This window comes from Schistocerca piceifrons, chromosome X (genome assembly GCF_021461385.2).
Source record: "Schistocerca piceifrons isolate TAMUIC-IGC-003096 chromosome X, iqSchPice1.1, whole genome shotgun sequence".
In the NCBI taxonomy this organism is placed as follows: Eukaryota; Metazoa; Arthropoda; class Insecta; order Orthoptera; family Acrididae; genus Schistocerca; species Schistocerca piceifrons.
Window position 1 is genome coordinate 149,184,419 of NC_060149.1, and position 18,072 is coordinate 149,202,490.

The following is an 18,072-nucleotide window of genomic DNA, read 5'->3' on the forward strand; positions in this document are numbered from 1 at the left end:
AGGCCAAAGACGTACTATGGCAGATTCAAAGAACTAAGAAAAGACAATGACCTAATGGAAGAAAGGTAAACAACATCAGAAAACAAGCAATAACAACATGGATGCCTACAGCTGAAGACCATAGTGCATGTTAATCCCTGGAGGAGACCGTTATCAGGCAGCCAATGACAAATGACTAATGAAGATAAAATGTTAATTTCAAATTACTAATTAATGGGCAGGAAATCAGGAAGCTAATATTTTTCCTTCTGGCACTTTCATGGCATTATCAAGATTTCAGGAGCAGATAATTGCTCATAAATACAGGAAAAGTTTAGGCAAAAAGGATGTTTGAAAATTTTTGCAGAAATATAAGCAATACCTACGGATTTTTGTTAATAGCAAGACAATGTTATGATGTTTGGTCATGCAGAGGTGGATGTATGGAGTGTCAATTACAGACAGTCAACACTCAAAGAATCTTCCTCGGCATGACCAAATATTATTTATAAATATTATAAAGCATCTGCATTAAATGTCTAGGGGTGATAGATCACATTATTGGCAACAACTTTTGTTAGAGACGAAATGTTCATTGAGGCTCCCTGGTGATGCAAGGTGTCTTATTATTGATTATGCCACTGGCAGGTAGCACGGCATATGCACTTTGTGGCATGTATATGCAATGTGTGTCACCTATAATCCAGTCATCTGCTCCGTTTGAAGGTGGTAGGCCCAGTAAAATAACAGTTCCTTATTGGCTTCTAAAATATATTTCTCCTCTTACAGACACTCATTCTTAAGGTTTTCTTCTTAAAACACACCATCAATTTACTGGGGTAGGTAGTCTGCACATGCAGCACACCTGGCTAGCAAAGACCCTACTAGTTCAGTGAGACCGTCTAGTCCCAAGGCAGGCTGAGTCAATAAAAAGATGCCTAGCATTGCCAGGAAGTGTCAGTGAACATTTTGTCTCTAATAGAAGTCATGTGTATGTATTGATGTTAGCAAAAATCTTTAAACATTGGTTGTATTTTTGCTATAATTTTCAAATATCCTTTGCACCCGAAATTTTCCTACATTCATGGCACGTGTACAACAGGTGCTGGAGAGTGGTCTTTGACTATAAGTTGTCACAAAACAAGGAATGAACTGAATAGCAGCTCAAGGTGTTACATAATGTCATCTCTACAACTTATGAATGCTGTGGAACACAATCGATTAAAAATATGTTGCTAGTTTCATCATGAAGGAAGTAATTTTCATGGCCAGTATTTGTTTAGAGTCGTGCACAGTGATGGTTTCAGCCTGCCCAGACCATGTTTCATAGCCAAGCCGTATGGGCCATGGGCCAGCCGACCGGGTTGGTAAGCTGAGCTCAGACCGCCAGTCCAGAGCCACCAAGCTTTCATGGCCCAGCAGCCGGCAGCATTCCCAGCCCAGTGGGCTGCGCATTGTGATTACTCATGGTGCAGCCTGTTCATTAATAGCTCTGCTGTGTTATGCTCTTAGGCAACATGCCCACCGACATTGAGTGACAAGCAATGAGACACATGTACCAGTGGGAATAACTGAATGAAAATCAATTCAGTCGGTTGTTGGAAAACAATGGACTCATTCGATTGTAGTTTTATGCATAATATGAATTGATCATTTATTCTTTTGACTGAAATCAGTCTGTCAGAGCAACTCAATGAAACCATCAACATAGTCCATTGTAGTTTTGTAAATTGACAGAATTATTCATTTCTTCTTTTCAAGTGAAACCAGTCTGTAATTTTTTCTGTCATTCGGAACATGTTTTCATTCTTTCAATTGAAACTGTTTTATTTGACTGAGCATTCATTCTTCCCCGCAAAACCAGTATTTACTACTTTCATTACAGATGTGTACAGATATTCCATAATGATTTTGTGTCTGATTCAATTATCTGATGATGGCAGTACGCTAGAACTGGTAATGAGAGTTCCACAACATATGTGATCAAGTTGGAGAATTATAAATAAACTGCCCACCATGATCACAGACTCGTATACAGACTTCATGTCTTCAGTGGGTACTTTTATAAGTTCGACTAACAAGTATACAACAAAGATGCATGTACCACTGGAAGGTAGCCCTATCCCCTGTTAGTACGTGAAGACATCTCAGAGGGTATGCCAAAGTTAAGTATAATACATATTCATTAAATTATGTACTAAATAGACAAATTTGTCGTTTCATCATTCACAGTTAACTAATATATTACTCTTGATTGACTTGGTCCAGATTCAATTAACACATATATCTCTGGGAGTACAAAATTCCCTTAGGGGTTCATGAAGAAAAACAGGAACCTAGCCAAATTTTAGCAACTGTTTGAATTCTGTTTTACTGGAAATTTGTGACAATGTCCATCAGTTAAAAACCATTTGAATCAACTTCTTAAACACTTATTAACCTATTTATTTGTGTGCAGAAATTACATTAATGGCTACGTACTGTGAATAATAACCATGCACACAAGCCTGTTCACATGTTCAACCTTTGAAAAGTAACAGATATAGTATTTACCAATGTCCATATTTACTGCCTAGTATATAAATATGGAAATGTGATTCTGTTTTGAACAAACACAAATCCTTATTGGTTAACACCAAAAGATTTTTTGGTGAAGTTACATCATCGCCAGTGGGTTCATTTACTTTCTTAGTATTACAAACTGATGGTTGTGTGGCGCTCTGACAGTGCTGCTCATAATTTGCTCCAGTTCATCTTTTTTATATTGCCTTTTCACACCTCTGCAGTTTGTGTAAACCGTGTTTCCTTACACACAATGCGTCACTGTTTATCAGATATTCACATATTTTGAAGCATAGTTGCAGGTTAAACAAGAGCAATTTGTGTTTGGTGCAGAGGCTACCACGTTTCCATGAATATAGAGACCACCCTATTGAGAACTCACATCCATACTTGGGAAACAAACAGAGACATACAAATGATTCTATCAACTTGAAAAATTTGCTGTGTGGTTTCTTTCTTAAACTGACTGGAACATTGTCTTGGCAGAAAGTATGCAAGAAGCCACATACCAAAAGGATCTCATATTATATTGGGCTAATCAGTAAAAATATTTGCAGATGTGTTTGATAGAAAACCACATTATGTCTTTCTATATAGTTCTACATTTATTTCTTTTCTACAAATTCATTAAATTGATTTCGTACACCCATCTCCGATATTCTACTTGCAATCCTTCAGCACTCTCCTATCTTGAGAATTCCTGTTGTCTTGTAAATTATAGATTGCAGCAATCAGTTGTCCTTTTTAAATTTTATTATGCAGGTCTAGATTTCGGCTAGAGGCTATCCATTCTCAATGCTAAGAATACAAGAAGTACATAGTCAGATGATGTCATAAAAAGTTACAAGTAATGGCTTAACTCATATTGTTTGTATATTACATACCACTATTATTTTTGCTCAAAGCATGTAAGTCCCTGTTCGTCGGGCTTCACCCACAGTTCATTGAATACTACTGTTTGCAAAAAGCAGGCTGTATGGAGAACATATTGTTTGGTTACATGGCGGCCTCTACATGAACTACATATACAAGGGAAGTGAACCACTCCAAATTTGCATGAGAATTACATAAAATGAAACATAAGTAAAATTCTTTACATTGTACATCAGTGAATGCTACTTTAACCTGTCTCAGGAAACAAAGAGAGGTACAAGACAATGGCTTCCACTGGCTCCAGTTGGTTGGCACTTACTTCATGTGCTCTTCCTTACATTGATGCTAGTCCTTCTGGTTTAGCACTGAGATGTTAGCACACAGTGGAACGGCACATATTTATCTCTGTATCACCTGCAGGTGTGTCTACACTTACATATGTACTCTGGTGTGTAGTGGAGGGTACCCTGTACCACTACTAGTCATTCCCTTTCCTGTTACACTCACAAATAGAGCAAAGGAAAAGTGACTATCAATATGCCTCCATACGAACTCTAGTCCATCCAATCTTATCTTCATGGCTATTATGCAAAATGTACGTCGGCAGCAGTAGAATAGTTCTGCAGCCAGCCTCAAATTCTGGTTCTCTACATTTTCTCAGCAGTCCTTCTCAAAAAGAATATCACCTTTCCTCTAGTGATGCCCATATGATTTTATGAAGCATCTCCATAACACTTGTGTGTTGTTCGAACATATTGGTAACAAATCTAGCAGCCTGCCTCTGAACTGCTTTGATGTCTTGGTTTAATTCGATCTGATGTGGGTCCCAAATCCTAACAGTACCCAACAATGTATCACACTAGTATCCTACATGTGGTCTCCTTTACAGATGAACCACACTTTCCTAAAATTCTTCGAATAAACTGAAGCCGACTATTCACCTTCTTTACTATAGTTCTTACATGCTCATTCAGTTGCAATTGCTTTGCAGCATTGCATCTAGATACTTAATTGATGTGACTGCATTGAGCAGCATACTACTAATACTGTATTTCAACATTATGAGTTTGTTTTCCCCACTCATCTGTATTACCTTAAATTTTTCTACATTTAAAGCTAGCTGCCATTCATCACACCAACTATAAATTTCATCCAAGTCATCTTGTATCCTCCTACAGTAACTCAATGATGACATGTTCCCATAGCTTGCTGACTGCTATATTAGTTTATTTGTATCACCTTTATTCCAATCTGCCCAATATTCAGTGGAATAACACCTCTCACAGCCGTAAAAGGGACTTCACACTTAAATATTTCTAGAAGACAGGCGTATGAACACATCCCGAGTGGCTTCACTGTTCACAGACAACTATTAAAAGATTGTTCTGATGGTTGATGAACAATACAATGGTGTGGCTTGGTACACAGGCACCCGGAGTGTAGAGTTCATTTTGTATGTTTGACATAAGACAAAGAGTAGCCACTAGACTATGTGGTGGTAAAACCCAAGAGGGCATTGATGACAGAGCTCTTGGTGTATCGGGTGACATTCATTACCTTACAAGAGTAAAGTGATCAATGGTGTGCTTCCCAATTTTCAGCTGAGTTCCATTCTATGCCTGATATTTTGATGACTGACCCAGTCATCATATTCATGGGCTGTGAGTTGTGCTATTTTATGCACTCGCTGCCAAGATGCCAGACATGAAATGAAAACAACAAATCAGCTGAACATCTGGAAGTGCACCATTAATCACTCATGTCAAGAAAATCTGAGAGCTCACCAGAAAAAACTAATTTTACACAATATCTAGTGATAATAAGTTTAACACTGTGTCAGTGACAGATATTGTTATAACCTTTAATCACTAATAAATTGTGTGGATATACAAACATAGGAACAATAGCTGGTTACATGCTACCAATTCCGTATCAGTCTTTCGACTGCCATGCCGTGACATGTGGCCGGCGCCGTTCGTAGCTAGGTGGCGCTCCCGCGCTCAGCCGAGTTGCGGAGCGCCTCTATCGCCGTTTGCACATACTGACGTGGCGGCACTCTTAAGTGTTGTGGCACAGTCACAACACTTTTCCCCCCTTGAAAAAAAAACACTCACTTCCTGGGAGACACGGACAGCGCGGAGACATCCATGGCCTCTTGGGAGGCCCCGAGAAGATCCCGCGGAGAAACACGAGAGTACAGTCGAAAATGTCCAGGACGGAAGCCCGTGCGTGGAACGTGCCTCCTGGACGAGATGATGGGTGAAAACTCCGGAGCAGCATCCATAGGTGTCGTGGACCTGAGGGTGTGCTCCAGCGAGATGGGTCCCGGAGAAGGCAGCGTCGCGACTGGGGCCGGTTCCGGTGTACTCGGAAGTGGTAGCGATGTCGGCCGCAGCAACACACACGGGAGATCGGCAGCAGTGACAAGACTGGCTTCTCGGGCTGGTGGAGGCCAAGGAAGGGGTGGTGGCACCGGCGTGGCCATCACTCGTGGGCGCATCTGATCATAATGGTGAACACCATGTCATCGTCCGTACGTATTTCACAAAGCCGGCGGCCGCGAAGAGCCTTGACCACCCCTGGAGTCCATTTAGGGCGAGATCCATACCCTCGTGCCCACACGTCGGCACCCACCGAGTATTTTCCCGCACGAGGGGACACAGGACAAGGCCAGACAAGGTGAAGCAGGTGCAGTAGAGTGCGCGGTTGGCGGCCATGCAAGAGTTCAGCAGGGCTGCGATCACCCAGAGGCGTGAAGCAATAAGAACTCAGAAAATGCAACAGAGCGTCATCTGTGGAAAAATCACTAAGGAATTTTTTCATCTGGCTTTTGAAAGTGCGGACAAGGCGCTCGACCTCCCCATTCGATTGCGGATGGAAGGGCGGTGCTGTAACATGATGAATCCCGTGTCCAGTACAAAAATCATGGAAGGCCTGCGAAGAGAACTGAGGGCGATTGTCCGTGACGATCGTGGATGGAAGACCTTCTAGAGCAAAGATTTTGGACAAAGCCAGCGTCGTCGCCACAGTGGTGGGCGACGGACATCGACAACAAACGGAAACTCCGAGAAGGCGTCAATCAACAGCAGCCAATAAGTGCCGAGGAAGGGGCCGGCAAAGTCAGCGTGCACCCGTTCCCATGGCTGCGCCGGGTCAGGCCACGGAGAGGGCATTGTACGGGGTGCAGCCAGTTGTTGAGCACACTGACCACACGCAGCAACCATGTGGGCGATGTCCGAATCAATACTGGGCCAATAAATGTGCCTGCGGGCTGGCACCACGACCCGTGGAGATGCGCCATCCGTGGCCAGAAGAACAACACCATCACTAACAGACAGACGAAGGCGCAAGGCATGGTAGTCGCGAAGGGGATTCGATGCCCGGCCCTTGGTCCTGTCCGGCCAACCCCGTTGAATAAAACTGATCACCTGACGCAGGACCGGATCCCGCGCAGTAGCCGACGCGACCTGCGAACCTGTAAGCGGGAAACCCTCGACCGCACGACATTCTGCCTCATCAATGTGGAAACAGAGTAGTTCATCTCGATCGAAAACCGGGTCGGGGCCCATCGGCAAACGCGACAATGCGTCAGCGTTGGCGTGCTGGGCCGTGGGGCGATAGTGAATCTCACAGTGAAAACGAGACAAGTATAAGGCCCAACGTTGCAGGCGGTGAGCTGCCTTATCCGGAAGCAACGCCAATGGGCTGAACAGAGAGACCAGCGGCTTGTGGTCGGTGATGAGGTGAAACTTAGAACCATACAAAAAAACGCCGAACTTTTTTAGAGCATAAATGATAGCAAGCGCCTCCTTTTCGATTTGAGAATAACACCGTTGCGCATCGTTGAGTGTCTTGGAAGCATAGGCGATGGGTTGTTCTGACCCATCCTCATACCCATGGGTGAGAACAGCTCCTAGGCCATATTGGGACGCATCAGTCGCCAGAACCACGTGCTGACACGGACGGAATGTGGCAAGACAAGGCGCCGACTGCAAATGAGCCTTCAGGTGGACAAAAGCCTGCTCACACTCGTCGGACCAACAGAAAGGAACGTTTTTGCGTAACAGCTGATGCAGAGGATGAGCTACCGCTGCCGTGGATGGAATGAATTTGTGATAATAAGCAATCTTGCCTAGAAACGCCTGAAGTTCTTTTACCGTAGACGGCCTGGGTAGAGCGGTAATGGCCGCACCATGCTGACATAGAGGACGTATACCCTCATGGGACAAGTGGAAACCAAGATACACGATGGAGGGTTGGAAGAACTGTGACTTGTCCAGATTGCACTTCAACCCAGCCGAATGCAGAACCCGAAACAGTGAACGCAAATTGCGAAGGTGCTCCTCAGTGGAGGCCCCCGTGACAATAATGTCATCCAGATAGTTTATTCAGCCGGGAACGGAAGCCGTGAGCTGTTCCAAAAACCGCTGAAAAATGGCCGGCGCGCTAGCGACGCCAAACGGTAACCGCTGGTACTGATACAACCCACAAGGAGTGTTGATGACGAGAAATTCCTTGGAAGACGCATCCGACAGCAACTGATGGTACGCCTCCGATAAGTCAAGTTTGCAAAAGAACTGGCCCCCAGCGAGCTTGGTAAATAACTCCTCAGGACGGGGAAGAGGATAAGTGTCAATGAAGCTCTGAGCGTTGACAGTGGCTTTAAAATCACCAAACAATCGCAGACTCCCGTTTGGTTTAGAAACCACCATGATTGGCGATGCCCATTCGCTGGAGGTAACAGGAGGGAGAATCCCTGAAGCTGTTAACCTGTCTATCTCAGCCTTGACAGGTGCACGCAACGCCACCGGAATAGGGCGTGCCCGGAAAAACTTAGGGCGAGCTGTAGGTTTAAGAGTAATGTGGGCTTCAAAATCCTTGGCACGACCCAGACCAGCAGAGAACATGGACGAGAATTCAGAACACAATCCATCCAGCTGTTGATACTGAATATCATCATCAATGGAGAACCCGAACAACTGGAAAGCATCATAACCGAACAGGTTTTCAGTGCCCGCATGATCCACCACATAAAATGTGAGGGGCCTAACAACAGACTTGTAGGCAGTGGAAGCATCAAACTGGCCAATGAAAGGAATTTTCTGCTTATTATAAGTTCTCAGATTTCGCGTAACTGGAGACAAGGGAGGAGAGCCCAACTCCAAATACGTGCGAGAATTAATGAGAGTTACTGCAGAGCCAGTGTCCACTTGCATTCGAATGTCTTTATCCAGAACACGAACAGTAACAAACAACTTATTTGTTTGAGAAAGCACACAGTTAACATCCATGTCCGATGCCTCGTCCTCATTGACAGGAACTTTAGGGGACTGACACACAGAAGCAATGTGGCCTTTTTTCCTACATGAATTACACGTGGCCCAATGTTTTGGACACGCAGCCCTGTCATGCTGTACGAAACAACGTGGACAAGTAGGAAGTGCGGAACGAACCTGCTTCTGTGGTTGCTGTTTTCGCTGCGAGCGTGGCGGCCCAACGCGACGTCGTTGACGCGAGTGAACCGCCGCCACATCGTCGGTCCCCTGGGAAACAGGCAAATTGTCCGTGTCGAAAGTGGTCTGTATAGTGCCTACATCACACCATGCGTCTATTTGCACACCAGCAGCGTGAGACATTTCAAAAGATTGAGCGATGCTTAGAACTTCCGACAATGACGGGTTTGGCAGTTGCAAGGCATGTTGCCGAACTTCTTTATCAGGAGCAAGCCGTAGAATAGCATCCCTAACCATTGAATCAACGTAAGACTCATGATGAGTGTCCGTGACAAACTGACATTTCCTACTCAGACCGTGTAGTTCCGCCGCCCAAGCCTGGTAAGATTGATGCGGCTGTTTACGACACCAGTAGAACGCCACGCGGGCGGCAACAACGTGGGTGTTTTTTTGGTAATAGGTAGACAATAAGTCACACATTTCTTGGAAGGACAGAGAGGCAGGTTCCCGCAGCAGGGCTAACTGAGATAGCAGTTGATAGATCCGTGGGGAAATCCAAGATAGAAATAACGACTTACACACAGGAGCGTCGACAATGCCGAAAGCCAAGAAGTGTTGCCACAAACGCTTCTCATAATCCTCCCAGTCTTCAGCGGCCTCGTCGTAAGGAGGGAACGGAGGCGGAGAAGAGGAAGACAGACGATGAGTAAGTGACGTCAACAACGCCTGAATAGCAGCTGTCAGCTGTGTTTGTTGTTCAATGAGCGCTTGCATAAGCTGTTCCATGTCTGCCCTGACACGAACACACAAATCCACAACGCAGGAACAGAAATATCCGACCTCATCGCCAAAAAGTGTTATAACCTTTAATCACTAATAAATTGCGTGGATATACAAACGTAGAAACAATAGCTGGTTACATGCTACCAATTCCGTATCGGTCATTCGACTGCCGTGCCGTGACATGCGGCCAGCACCGTTCGTAGCTAGGTGGCGCTCCCACACTCAGCCGAGTTGCGGAGCGCCACTATCGCCGTACTGACGTGGCGGCACTCTTAAATGTCGTGGCACTGTCACAACAGATACCACACATAGCATTACACAGGGGTCATATGTGGGTGAAAGAAAGCAACAGACATGAAGAGTCATTACTAAGACCAATGACAGAATTTTTGTTAGATGGTAATGAGTGCAGAGCCTGCCAATCTCCATGTGTGATTGATTATTGATAATCACTGTCTCCCTTTGTAAGCCTATCCTCATATTAATCATAACTCCATTTAATGTAAATAAAATTTCCTGCTTTTGTCTTTCAAAGTGTCTCTCTATTGAACATTAATAATGGGACATAATATAAGAACATTAAAGAAGACAACAGACAGTATAAATTCAGATGAATAATTTTTATGACTGATTATTATCAGAATAGCTCTTATTGTCTCTTCAGACAGTTTTTGCATTCATGGAAGTTTCTGTTAGCGCATCTTTTTAGCTGCTATATGATCTATTACCTTTTTGTTGAGAAATTCTCTTCTTCACCATTGTACACATTACCTGTATACCCTAATGTGGAAATTCTCTCATTTTATTCACTTAAACGTGATTTTACTGGCTCAAATGAGATATGCAGAAAACATCAACGTTATCTTCAACCTGCATTTATGTAAATAGGAACTAATTGAGGAAGAAGTCTAATTACCCTTATTATTTATGGAAAATATTTTTTTAAAAATTCTTACCATCAGTCCTATGTAGTCCCTTAAAAGTGTCTTTGCTTTATGGTCATATTGTGACAATAACGTTTTATCCACATGCACAGCTTCTTTTATTTTCTGTATTTCCAAAGACTGATTATTCAGTTCTTGTATTAAGTTTGGATGTTTCTCACACTCTTCCCACCACCTACAAACATAAAAATTTCTTATACCATAAAACAGATTTAACAATATTAAAAATCCAAGATTAATTTTTCAATTTGCAGCACAGATCAAGTTCAAGCACTGGTATTGCATGCAGTTTTAATCCAACAGTAAGTTTCAAAACTGAAAATGTAAAGTTGTGAAACAATAATTAAATATTTCCTTGTCTCTCAGTTTGCAGCAAAGTGGTGTCAATGGCAGTCTTAGTGTAGTAGTTTGTTTTCTGTTTTAACGAGTTTGGTAGTGCATATCCTTCTCTATAAAAGACAACAGGGCTCCTCTTTATTTACTGTTTTTTACTAATTGTTTTCACTCAAATTGTAGTAGTAGAATGGATAGGGGGTGTGCCTGCTGTGTGCATGATGCAGAAAGTGCTGGCCACAGTTAACAAAAACCTGGAGACATTGTTGGCACAGGAAGCTGTCTGCAGGCTGCAGCCTCAGGGTAGAGTGGCAGAGGAGAGACTAGCATGTTACAAGAGGTGCCTCAAAGCGTTGTTTGTTTCCCATAGGCTCTGCTGCTGAAGCACCTTCAAGCATACTCAACGTGGGGGAGCCACTCTCATTGTAAGGTAACTGACAGGCTGTATAGTTCATATTTGTTCAGCAATCATGGAATTGTTTCTGTTCAGCAAGTGCGATCAGGATGCACTTACAATAGAAGACAGTAACTTAACGAGTCTTTGGAAAATCCTGAGACTGCAGTGGAATATAACAAATAGTTATGTGGATTTTGTGTCTCAGTAAAGTGTCTGCTGAGCACATACTCAGAGTACTTAGGGACAAGGAGAGGATTAGCTTGAGCAAGCTACCAGGCTTTGCCGGAATGTCATTTACAGGTGGCTGTAGGTCAGCCGTGCTGGACCGCAGACAGATGGACCCTAAATAGCATATATCACTGCATAACAACAGGCATAGTACATACTTAAATAACCTGAAATGAGGCCAGGAAGACTAGTATAGTAAATGCAAGAGCACTCACTCAATGAACAGAAGACAATACATCGTATAAAAAATTACCAGCTGCAATCATAAACGTTTACAATCAAACCATTCATTCTGCCACAAATGTTTACACTTACTGAGTGATAAATAACTTTATAATACATAATAAACCACATGTCCAATAATGGCATCACACAGTAGCTGTCATTGTGATACAATGAATATTCCATTGCTGTTAAATATTCTAAAATATTAAGTTTATATACCTGAGGGTGTCAAACCAGACCATCCTCCAAACTTAAACTGATAAAATTGTTACTAGTGAATCAATTTACTAATCTACAATCAGTGCTGATTATAACATACACTGAAGAGCCAAAGAAACTGGTACACCTGCCTAATATCGTGTAGGGCCCCCGCGAGCACGCAAATGTGCTGCAACATTATGCAGCATGGACTCAATTAATATCTGAAGTAGTACTGGAGGGAATTGACACCATGAATCCTGCCTGGCTGTCCATAAATCTGTAAGAGTATGAGGGGTTGCAGACCTCTTCTGAACAGCACGTTGCAAGGCATCCCAGATATGCTCAAGGATGTTCATGTCTGGGGAGTTTGGTGGCCAGTGGAAGTGTTTAAGCTTTGAAGAGTGTTCCTGGAGCCACTCTGTAGCAATTCTGGACTTGTAGGGTGTCCCATTGTCTTATTGGAATTGCCCAAGTCCATTGGAATGCACAATGGACAAGACTGGATGCAGGTGATCAGACAGGTAGGTTGGTTGGTTGGTTTAAAAAGGGCGGAAAGGGACCAAACTGCTAGGTCATCGGTCCCTTGTTCCCAGTAGAACAATTACCCAAGGGAAAGAAGAAAACAAAGAAGATGTACAGCACAATAATAGGAGAAAGGAAGAACCAGAAGATTGACAGGAGGACAACCAACACTAAAATGGACAAAGCAGGACAAGAAAATCACAGAGAGATCCAAGAAACAGGGAAAGGACATTAAAAACAAGAAAGCAGATTACCATGGCTGGCTGAGCAAGAGAATAAAAACGGAGAAGCCAGCCACTCTGCAAACATTAAAACCCCCACCCTAAAATCCCTAGGGTCGAGGATACAGAGGGACAAAGGACATGCGCTAAAACTCAGATCAAATGATCAAACCCACCCTCATGAATAAAATGTAAAACTAAAGCTATTATTGAGGCATTGTCGCCCAACACTGAAGGTAGGGTGCTGGGAAAGTTAAACATCCGTCGCAGAGCGGCTAAAAGTGGACAGTCCAGCAAGAGGTGGACAACTGTCATTTGCGAGCCAGCAACACTGAGGTGGGTCCTCACAACGGAGGAGGTAACCATGTGTGAGCCATGTATGGCCAAAGCAGAGTCAACGAAAGATAACTTATTGCCTGCGAGAAGCCCACAGGGAACACTTCCACACATTCGCAGTCTCCTTAATGATATGCAGTTTGTTGTGCATACTGTTATGCCACTCCGTCTCCCAAAGCCAAAAAACCTTGCGGCGTAAGACAGAACGCACCTCAGTTTCAGAGACGCCCATCTCCAGGAGCGGTTTCTGCAGAGCCTGTTTGGACAGTCTGTCAACAAGTTCATTGCCTGGGATACCGACGTGTCCTGGAGATCACACAAACACCACTGAATGACTGGACCTGTCCAAGGCAGAGATGGACTCCTGGATGTTCGCTACCACAGGATGGCGAGAGTAGCACTGGTCGATAGTTTGTAAGCTGCTCAGGGAGTCAGAACAGAGAAGAAACAACTCACCAGAACAGGAACGGATGTACTGAAGTACACGAGATATGGTCACAAGCTCTGCAGTGAATACACTGCAGCCAGCGAGCAAGGAATGCTGTTCAATATGGCCTCTGTGGATATAGGCAAAGCCAATATTACCATCAACCATCGAGCCATCGGTGTAAACAACAACAGAGCCTGAGAACACGTCGAGAATCGAGAGGAAGTGACAGCGGAGAGCGGTGGGGTTAACGGAGTCCTTAGGACCATGCCAAAGGTCCAACAAAGCTTCGGCTGAGGTGTACACCATGGAGGTGTTCGTGAATGGACCTCAAGTAGAGGTGGTAACGGAAAGGACTCCAGTTTGGAGAGAAGGAATCACATGCAAACTGCAATCATGAGCCCTGACCTGGGCCGTCGATGCGGGAGATGAACTGCCGTGGGTGGGAAAACAAAACGGTAATTCAGATGCTAAAAAGAACTATGAATGCATGGTGCAACATAACTGGCGAGCAGTTGTGTATGTCAGATCTGCAATGGAGGGACTCCGACTTCCACCAGGACACTGGTGACTGGACCCATTCTAAATGCTCCCGTCACTAGGCGAATGCCACTGTGGCGCACTGGGTCAAGGAAACGCACCGCTGAAGGTGCTGCTGAACCGTAAACCAGACCCCCACAGTAAAGGTAGAATTGCGCAAGGGCTCTGTAGAGCTGCAGCAGCATGGAGCGATCTCCACCCCAGTTGGTGTTGCTAAGGCAGCGGAGAGCACTGAGGTGCTGCCAGCACTCCCGCTTAAGCTGACGAAGGTGAGGTAACTAAGTCAATTGGGTGTCGAAAACCAGTCCTACGAATCGATACATCTCCACTACAGTGAGTGAATCATCATTAAGGTAAAGTTCTGGTTCCAGATGAAACAGTACCACACCAACAGAAATACATAACACACGACTTCGCGGCTGAAAACTGGAAGCCGTGGGCTAGAGCCCGTGACTGCACCTTGTGAATGGCTCCCTATAGGCGCTGTTCAGCAACTTTAGTACTGGAGGAGCAATACGAAATGCAGAAGTCATCCACATACAGAGAAAGGGAGACTGATGGCCCTACAGCTGCTGCTAGGCCATTGATAGCCACAAAAACTAGAGATACACTCAATACAGAACTCTGCGGAATGCCATTCTCCTGAATCCAGGGAACTATGGGAGACACCAACTTGGACATGGAAAGTATGGAGTGACAGGCAGTTTTGGATAAAAATCGGGAGTAGGCCCTGGAGACCCCACTCATACAATGTGGCAAGGATATGATGTCGCCATGTCATGTCGTATGCTTCACACAAGTCAAAAAAGATGGCAACCAGATGTTGGCGTCTGGAAAAGGCTGTTCAGATGGCAGACTCGAGGGACACAAGATTATCAGTGGTAGAGTGACCCTGGTGGAACCCACCCTGACATGGAGCCAGTAGGCCAAGTGACTCCATGACCCTACCCAACCACTGACACACCATACATTCCAGCAGCATACAGAGAATGTTGGTGAGGCCGATGACACGATAGCTATCCACATTAAGAGGATTTTTACCAGGTTTTAGCACCAGAATGATGGCGCTCTCCCACCAGTGCGATGGAAAGATGCCATCGCACAAGATCTGGTTGAAGATCATGAGGAGATGTCACTTGTAGTTAGACGAGAGATGTTTAATCATCTGACTGTAGATCTAATCTGGCCCTGGAGATGTGTCAGGGCAATGTGCAAGGGCGCTGAGGAGCTCCCACTCTGTAAATGGGGCGTTATACGGTTCACTGTGGTGTGTAGCGAACGAGAGGGCTTTCCTTTCCATCCACTGTTTGAGGGTGCAAAAGGTTGGAGGGTAGTTCTCCGACACAGAGGCTCAAGCATTGTGCTCAGCAAAGTGCTCGGCAATCGCATTTGTGTTGGTAGAGAGCACACCATTGATGTTAACGCCAGGAACACCTGTTGGGGTCTGGTACCCAAAAACACGTCTGATCTTCGTCCAGAATTGGGAAAGTGACATATGGCAACCAATGGTCAACATGTACCTCTCCCAACACTCCTGTTTCTGTCGTTTTATAAGTAGGCAACTGCAGGCACGGAGCTACTTAAAGGCTGTTAGGTGCTCAAGGGAAGGGTGCCGCTTATGTCACTCTAGAGCTCGCCGACACTCTTTAATTGCCTCAGCAACTTCTGGCGACCACCAAGGTACTGACTTTTGCTGGGGGCACCCTATAGAATGAGGGATTGTGTGTACCACCGCAGAAATTATCGTTGTAATGACCTGCTCAGTCACAACGTCGATGGCACCATGTGGGGGAGATTAAACGATGACAACAGAGGTGAAGGCTACCCAGTCTATCTTGTTTAAAGCCCATCTGGGTAGGCATACATGAGCATGACGGCGGGGGGAGTGACAGGAAGATGGGGAAGTGGTCACTACCACAGAGGTCATCATGTGCTCTCCAGTGGATAGATGGGAGGAGTCCTGGGCTGGAAATTGATAAATCAATGGCCGAGTAACTACCATGAGCCACACTGAAATGTGTGGCAGCCCCAGTATTTAGGAGGCAGAGCTCGAGCTCGGACAGTTAATTTTTGAAATTTCTGCCATGGCCAGTAAGCATGGTGCTACCCCACAAGGGGTTATGGGCATTAAAATCTCCCAAAAGTAGGAAAGGTTTAGGGAGTTAATCAATCAGTGCAGCCAATACATTCAGGGGTACCACACCATCTGGAGGGAGGTATACGATGGAGACAGTTATTTCCTGTGTTGTCCGTATCCTGACAGCCAAAGCTTAAAAAGGAGTTTGAAGGGGCACAGGTTCACTACTTACCGAGTTCAGGACATAAACACAAACTCCACTTGACACACTATAATAGTCACTACAGTTCTTGTAATATCCCCTGTAGCCACGAAGCGCAGGGGTCTGCTTGGCCGGGAACCAGTTTTTATGGAGGACAATGTAGAAAGCAGGTGTAAAGTTTAACAGTTGCCATAGCTCAGCCAGGTGGTAGAAAAAACCGCCGCAATTCCACTGGAGGATGACGTGATTGTGAGAATGGGATGGAATGAAACACTCAATGAGGTAGTCTACACCTCAGGGTCACCTGCTGCCACCGACTTATTTCCTGAACAGGCTATATCGATTGTGTCTGAAGGACTGGCGAGATCTAGGTCCTCTGCAGATGCCAGAATCTTCACCTCATCCTCAGATGCAGAGCTTGTAGGCAGCAGTGGTATGGGTGCCACAGCAATTCCCTTGGTCTTGGGGGTCTTCTTTCTGGATTTCTCTCACTGATCCTTGGGTTTCTCTGGCTGGGAGAGCTTCACTGATTCAGTTTCCAGGACTGAGGATGAGCGTGAAGCCCTACGACCAGCTGCTTTTGGACACTTCAGCCACTAGCAGAAACGTGAGAAGGGAGTGACCCAAGGGACCCCTTCCTAGCAAGAGGAGCCGAAGAAGACTTATGCTTCTCTGGCTGAGATGTGGGGACAGGCGTCCCCAACGGTTGGGGGGACAGGGCTCCCGAGGTAGGTTGTGTGGGATCAACAGGGAGGGAAGTGCCCCCCACCATCAAGGGGGCAGGTGTAGTACTCTGGCTCTGAGAGCTGACTGGAACTTGTGCAACTGATGGGGCGGCGGCATAAGAAGAGGTCATAGCCACAAAATGTAGGCACTCAAATTTCCTCTTGGCCTCGGTGTAGGTCAGGCAGTCCAGGGTCTTTTATTCCGTAATTTTCCTTTCTCGCTGTAAAATCCAGCAGTCTGGTGAGCAACAGGAATGATGCTCTTTGCAGTTGACAAAGCTGGGAGGCGGGGCACATGGAGTATTGGGATGGGATGGATGTCCACAATCTCGACATTTGATGCTGAAAGTACAGCGGGAAGACATAAGGCAGAACTTTCAGCACTTACAGCACCACATTGAGGGAGGGATATATGGCCTGACATCAGTGGTAGACCATCACTTTGACCTTCTTGGGTAATGTGTCACTCTTGAAGGCCAAGATGAAGGCACTGGTGGCAACTTGATTATCCCTCGGACCCCGATGGAAACGCCAGACAACATTAACTCCTCGCCACTCTAAATTGGAACACAGCTAATCATCAGACATGCTAAACAAGGTCCCTGTGGAATATAATACCCTGGACCATATTTAAGCTCTTATGAGGTGTGATGGTAACAGAAATATTCCCCAGCTTGTCACAAGTGAGTAATGCCTGTGACTGTGCAGAGGTAGCCGTTTTTATCAAGATGGACCCTGACCGCATTTGGGACAATCCCTGCACCTCCCCAAACTTGTTCTTTAAATGCTCTACAAAAAAACTGAGGCTTCATCGAGACAAAGGAGTCCCCATCAGCTCTCGTACATATGAGGTACTGAGGTTGGCTGCCATCCTTAGCCTGGCATTCCTCCCATGGTGTGGCTCGGGAGGGGAATGATTTAAGATCATACTTCCTTGCATTGTACTGAGACTTGGAATACTTAGAGACTGCTGGTGTTTGATCACCAGCAAGTGATGATGTGGTACACTTCATCGCGCGTCATCCGCCCTGATGCCACCCACTC

At 45.2% G+C, this 18,072-nt stretch overlaps 1 protein-coding gene across 1 annotated transcript in view; it reads right to left on the reverse strand.

The window, feature by feature from the left end:
• LOC124721603 (coiled-coil domain-containing protein 175-like) overlaps positions 1-18,072 on the reverse strand; it is a 143,712-nt gene that overhangs the window by 74,617 nt on the left and 51,023 nt on the right. Inside the window, exon 3 of the mRNA XM_047246654.1 lies at positions 10,607-10,769. Coding sequence (XP_047102610.1) covers positions 10,607-10,769 — 163 coding nt within the window. The remainder of the gene's footprint in view (positions 1-10,606; positions 10,770-18,072) is intronic.